We start from the raw sequence: 6,479 nt of genomic DNA on the forward strand, positions 1-6,479 counted from the left end.
AAAACCCCTCAAGTTAACTGTAGCCAACGGCCCGGGGGCCTGGAGGGGCAGCGGGGACCAGCAAAGGGAGGGATGCAGTCCCAGGCCGGCTGCTCGCCAGTGGATGCAGCCGGATGTTGTCGCCTGTCCCATCACCACGCCTGGCCCTTTTCTCCGCCGATTTTAATCAGTGCCCAGAGCCGAGAGGAAGTTAATCACCAACCACACGCCTGGACACAGCGAGGGGCCGCGGCCGGGCGGGGCTGGGCGCACCCTGCGCTGGGCTGCCCATCTGCCCCGGCCCGGGCGGGGATGCTCGGGGGACACGCCAGCCACCGGCACAGACACGGGATTTGCTAATGACCCCGGACAGGAAAGGCGTTGTATGCAAAGGGGGCTAACCGGGAAAGCTCCCAGGCAGTGGAGCTGCTGATGGGGTTTTTTTGTAAGGTAAATACAACCCAGGAATTCACGGGGATAAGGCAGAGCAAACATTAACCTGCGCCGGTGGCTTTGCGAAACAGCCGCTACCACGGCTCTCTTAGCTTGCTGCTCCTTTTTCATGGAAAAAAGAGTTCGTGGCTCAAAGCCAGCTGTAAATTAACAGCTAAGTGAAACCATTATGTCAGTGGGATGCGTTAATCGGTTTACAAAACACTGCTCGAGGTACGATGCATATTCGTAGGCAGGAAGGGAATGCAGGCGGGCACCCGGCACGTCGAAACCCAGCGGGGTCACCGGCCTGGGCCCCGTCTGGCGGGGAGGAGGGGACAAGGACCTCCCTACGAGCGCCCAGCCTCCCAACAGCTGACCGCCGGGTTCTGCTTACGGTTTGCCTTAGGAAATCTTCATTAAAGCGCCCGGAGAAACTATTTTGGATGGGGGGGTGGGCGGCGGGGCCCCACTGCCGTTCACTTGGTCTCACCCGGACCGACAGGGCAGAAGGGAAAACATGAGGGGAGGGGGAATCTCTTTAAAGGGAAAATAATCTTATTTCCCAGGGCGAGGCGCCGGGAGATCGGGAGCCGCTTGCCCCGGAGCCCCCGCAGCCCCAGCGGTACCGGCGCCGCTCCCCGGCCGTGCCCCGGTCCCGGTCCCGGTGCAGGGTGGGCGGTTCGGCAGCGCGGCCGCCCCTCCCTCCCTCGCCGGCGCCTCCCGAGAGCCAAAACACACCTGCCCCGAGGGGGCTGGGGGCGTAGCAATGACGACAAGGGCAGCCCGGTGTTAGGGTTCAGTTCCAGCTGATTTTATTTCCTTCCCGAAGAAAAAAAAAAAAAAAAAAACAAAACAAAAAAAAAAGGAAAATAAAAACAAAACAAAAGAGAGGTTATTTACAGAAGGTATATCAACAATCTGACAGGCAGTGAACTTGACATGGTTAGCTGGCATGATTTTTTTTCTTTTTTTTCCTTTCCCCACGTTGTGCTATGGGGGACCGTAGAACAAAAAAAAAAAAAAAAAATCTACACAGCATATTGCACAGGATGGATGACCAAAAAAAGAACAAAAAAAAAGAACAAAAAAGTTAAACCCTTAACGGAACCACCTCATTAGGCAGACGTCCTAGTGCCTGTCATGTTATATTAACATACATAAACACACAATCTTCTTTTTTGCTTATTATAATACAGACTTAAATGTACAAAGATGTTTTCACTTTCTTCATCTTAAACACAACAGCTATAAACCTGAATACATATGCTATCATCATGCCATAAGAGACTAAAACAATTATATTTAGCGACAAATAGAAAGGATTAAATAGTCAAATACAAGAATGAAAAACGCAGTACATAGTGTCGCGAACTCAAACCGGCATTTCGATAGATCCAGTGGTTTAAACGGCACGTTTTTGCTTAGAAAAAAAGTGCAAAAGATGTGGTTTACAAGTTAAAGGTACAGGATCCCTTCTGTGTGAATGCACCAGTTGCTTCATTCATGCGGGGCCAGGCGGCTCCCCAGACGGCAGCGCCCAGTGCCAATCCCTTCCCCCGGGCCCCGGCCGCCCCTCCGCCGAGAGCGGGGGCTGCGGAGCGGCAGCGGCGGGGGCGGCGAGGGATGCTGTCACTTTAAGATGCCTGCAGATTGGAGTGTAAACATGGACAAAATAGGGGCTGATTCGTGGGTGTGTGAGAGTGTGAGTGAGCGTGAGCGCGCACACGCGTGTGAGAGACTAACCAGCGGCCCTGTTGTTAAAATCAGGAAATCCAAACAGCGATTTACACCGATTTACACCCCCTTTATATATTTTTTACAAAAATACACTGAGAAAATAATCAAACGTTTTCATCTCTCTTCTCTTTTTGTTTTTAAAAGTGTCAAAAGTCTACATTTAAATATAAAAAATTAAAAGTTAAAACTCTAGCCCTTCAGTGAAGGAGACATAAAAATGGTGCGGGTAACAACGAGAACTACCAAAAAAGGACAAAGAAATACAAAGTCAAAAAAGTTTGGCCAGTATAAATACGTCCACTTATAAAATGGCATCCGATTACATTTACAAGGAAAAAAAAAATCAATACGAGGATGGAGCATCGGTGAGAAAAAACAGTCTTTTCATTTACAGCTATAAGGAACAAACACATACATACTCTGAGAAAAAATTTGGTCCTGAATTTTCATTTTTTTAAAGTCCAGCACAGATTTGACAGATTTGAGTTGCGTTTGAATCCTTTAAAGAGTTAAGAATGAAAAAAAGCTGGTGATATTTTTGTAGGAATCAAACATAGCGCCATCTATCTGCTTTGATAATATCCTAACACTAGTTTTGTTTTTTTCAAACTGTTCAACAGTCTTACAGAAATCTTGAAAAGATAGACAGTATAACATGCTATATTAAACCCCACCAGTGAAATAATCCAACACCATCACGATTCTGAGTAAGAAGAAAAAAACTACTTTTTTTTGTATTTTCAGGTTTGTTTTTTTTTTCTTTTTTTTTTTTTTTCCAAAAGCCATCGCCCTCAGTTTCCCCTGTACCACATCATGACAGAAACTGTTCCCATTCGGTCTCTGTTTCAAAAGAAGTTTTCAGTGTTCTTGAAGTTTCAGCCTTATTTTTCTCTCTACATATTACATGAGGTGACTGAGAAAAGCGCTGCCGCCACCTTATCTGTACGTGCAAATCCATTTCAGTTTATTATTATTTACCCCACCGTATTTCCAAGACAGCTCTCAAGTGTAAGTCTGGCTCTTCTCCGCTTAACTAGGATCTCAGTCCAGCTCCATCCACCTCCTCCTCCTCCCAGCATTGTTGCCTCTTCTCACCGCAGAAGAAACCGGGACAGGATTCCTCCCCACAAACGTGAACCTTGCAAAGGATTTGGGTGGATTTTCTGTTCTTTTTTTGTTGTTTTTTTTCCCCAAGCAGTTCTGATCGCTCTTTCATTGGAAAGGGCGAATGCCCAAGACATCCAGTGCGCGCTCAGCACAACGCATTGCTCCCCCTCCTCTTTATTCGTATAAAATGGGCAATAACAAAGAACCCAGAGGTGTGTGTGGTTTCCCCTCCCTCCCCCTTCCTCTGTCTCTCTTTTCAGGAAATAAAAAAAGGGAAAAGGACAGCGTCTCGCTCCCGCCAGTCTCTCAAAAAGCACCGTCAGGCTCCTCTCTCGGAGGGGGCGTGAGCGGGTCCGTCTGCAGCCGGAGGAAGGGGACTGCCGGCCTTTCCGCAAGGAGAGGGCGATCCCGCTCCTTCCCCAAGCTCAAGAAGCAGTCTTTCAACAGCCCCTTCCCAGAAAAAAACAAAACACCTCCTTCCTCCCCCTCAAAAAAAAAATAAATCCCAAAACACAAACACCAAACAAAACAGAAAAAGACACAAAAGCGCCCGGCGGGGTGGGCGAGTCCTGCCGACAGCCACGCGCGCCGGTGCCTCCTCCAGCAGGGCCCGGCTCTCGCCTCAGTAAGTGAAGACCAGGTTGGAAATGCTGGACTCCAGCCAGTCCCCCGAGATCATCTCACTTACCTCCGGCGTGCAATAGTCCGGGAACTCAAAGTGCGAGCCCGAGCCGGGCTCGAAGTTAAAATCCAGGTCCCGGTCGAGCACCGAGGAGCTGAAGCTGCCCAGGGACATGCTCTCAAAGCCGGGGCTGGGGTTCAGGTCCAAGAGGTCGTCCTCAAACTCGTCGTCCGACGAAGAGGAGCCGGAGGAGGAAGAGGAGGAGGAGTGGGAGGACGCGGAGGAGGAATGAGCCGTCGAGGGGGCCGGAGAGGAGGCGCGCAAGCTGGTGTAGCTGCGGTGATCCGAGGGCGAGCCGGAGCCGGAGGGCGAGGGGCAGGCGACGCCGCCGCAGTCCCCGTCGGGCCGGCCCGCGCCGCCACCCCCCTCCTCGTAGAGGCTCAAGGGGTCGCCGGCTTCCGCCGAGCTGCTCAGCGTGGGGCTGCCGGGCACGGCGCCGCCGGGGGAGGCGGAGGCGGCCGCCGCCTGCCCGCTCCCGAAGATGTAGACCCGCTTCAGCTTCTTCTCGGCGAGCGGCTTGCCGGGTCCCGAGGGCGCGCCCGCCGCCCCCCGGGGCTTGTAGAGCGCCTGGTGCTCGGGCGGCAGCAGCGCGGCCGAGGGCTCCCCGGGGAACGGGGCGGCCTTGCCCCCCGCCGCCTTGCCGTGGGGCTTGCCGCCCGCGCCGCCGCCGCCCGCGGGGGAGGGCTTGGAGCCGCCGCCGCCGCCCTTCTTCGGGGCGGGCTTGGCGGGGGCCGCGGGGCCGCCGGAGCCGCCGCCCGCGCTGCCCCCGCCGGCGCCGCCCCCGCCGCCCTTGTCCGCCTTGTCGCCGGGCTTGGCGGAGCTGTTGCCCGACTTCACCTTCTTCCTGGGCCGGTACTTGTAGTCAGGATAGTCCGCCATGTGCTTGAGGCGCAGCCGCTCCGCCTCCCGGATGAAGGGGATCTTGTCGCTGTCCTTGAGCAGCTTCCAGCGCTTGCCCAGGCGCTTGGAGATCTCGGCGTTGTGCATGTCGGGGGACTGCTCCATGATCTTTCGCCGCTCGATCTGTGACCATACCATGAAGGCGTTCATGGGCCGCTTTATGTGCCCGCTGGGTGTCTTGCACCAGCTCGGGTCATCCGCCTTGCCCCCCGTGGAGGCGGTGGAACCCGGCGTGGGGGAGGAGGCGATGCCCAGCTCGATGCCGGCCCCGGAGTCGGAGGTCTCGGCGGCCAGCAGCGCCTCCGTGTTCTCCGCCGTGTTGGTCTGCTGCACCATCGCGGCGGCGGCGGCGGGGGGCTCGCCGGGGCTCAGCGCCGCTCCGGAGCTCAGCGCCGCTCCGGCGCGGGGCAGGGCGCGCAACTTCTCACAGCGGCACCGGGACGGCGCAGCCCCCCGCGGCCGCGCCCCCGCTCCCCGCACCACTTGTACTTCCACACCGGCGCCTCGTCCCCGGCGGCGCGGTCCTCTCCCCCTCGAGGCAGCGGTGGCGGCAGCAGCAGGAGCGGCGAGGCCGCCCGCGGTCAGACAAGAGTTTCTGCAAAAGCAGCGCCCCGAGCCGCCCGTCCAAGTTAGCTTTTTTTTTTTCTTGGGGTGTTGGGCTTTTTTGGGTTGTTTTTTTTTTGGAGGGGGGTGTCGGTCTGCTTTTTTTTCCTCACCACATCGGCTTTCCCCCCTCCCCGAAGCAGCTGGTCCAGTTCACAAGCGCGTTCCGCCTGCCCGCGGCGTTTCAGGAGAGCGGCACTCCTGCCGCCGAAAGTCTCTCAGCGCTGGGCACGGCCAGCGTGCACCGCCGCGGGGGAGGGGGGAGGCGGCGCGCCCCCGAAGCCCCGAAAATCCCGGCTCCAGGACCCGTGGTGGCAGCGGGGTCGGTGGCCAGGAGTTTGTGCAGGTTGGATTTGGCAGTTGCGAGGTACCGAGCGACAAGGAAACCCCTCGGGATAAGGCAAAAAAAATGGAGAAAAAAAAATAAAAAATAAAAAAGAAACAAGAAGGCAAAAATAATAATAATTGAAAAAATCGCCGTAAAAAAAGAAAATAAAAAAGCGCTCGTGCATGAACGAGTGTGTACGTCCCCGGCAGGAAGACCGGCGAGCCGGGCGCCCAGCTCCGTTCTCCTCCTTCGTCCTCCGCCGACGGCGGTGCCGCCGCTGCTGCTGCTCCGCGCGCGCGGAGCCCCGCGGAGCCGCCGCCGCCCCCCGCGCTCGCCCGCCGGGCGCTGCCCCGCGCCCCCCGCACGCCGCGCTCCGCCGGCCGCAGCTGAGAGCGGACCCCGCGCCCGCCCCGCGCCGCTTTATCCTTTCGCAGCCCGCCCCGCGGCCAATGGCGCGCTGTATCCAACGCCCTCCGCGTGCCAAGCCCCGCCCGCCGCCCCGGGATTGGCGGCCGGCGCGGAGCGGTAATAATGGCCGCGTGCAATGGGAAGCGCCCGCGCTGACCTCATTCCCGGCGGCGGGGCGAACTTTTTAAAAGGGGCAGGAGGGCAGCGCCGCGCACCGCCCCGCGCCTCGCCGCGCACGTGCCCGCGGCCCCCCGGCCCCCGCCCATGGCCCCGCTCCTCCCCCCCCTTCCCTGCCGGGGG

The 6,479-nt window shown here is 57.2% G+C and overlaps 1 protein-coding gene across 1 annotated transcript; it reads right to left on the reverse strand.

Moving 5' to 3' along the window:
- Window positions 1–1,203: 1,203 nt before the first annotated feature.
- Window positions 1,204–6,028, reverse strand: SOX4 (SRY-box transcription factor 4). The gene has a single exon (XM_059478220.1). The coding sequence runs from the start codon at window positions 5,174–5,176 to the stop codon at window positions 3,881–3,883; it is 1,296 nt and encodes a 431-aa protein (XP_059334203.1). The 5' UTR covers window positions 5,177–6,028; the 3' UTR covers window positions 1,204–3,880.
- Between the last annotated feature and the right edge of the window lie 451 nt (window positions 6,029–6,479).

This window comes from Ammospiza nelsoni, chromosome 1 (genome assembly GCF_027579445.1).
Source record: "Ammospiza nelsoni isolate bAmmNel1 chromosome 1, bAmmNel1.pri, whole genome shotgun sequence".
Lineage (NCBI taxonomy): Eukaryota > Metazoa > Chordata > Aves > Passeriformes > Passerellidae > Ammospiza > Ammospiza nelsoni.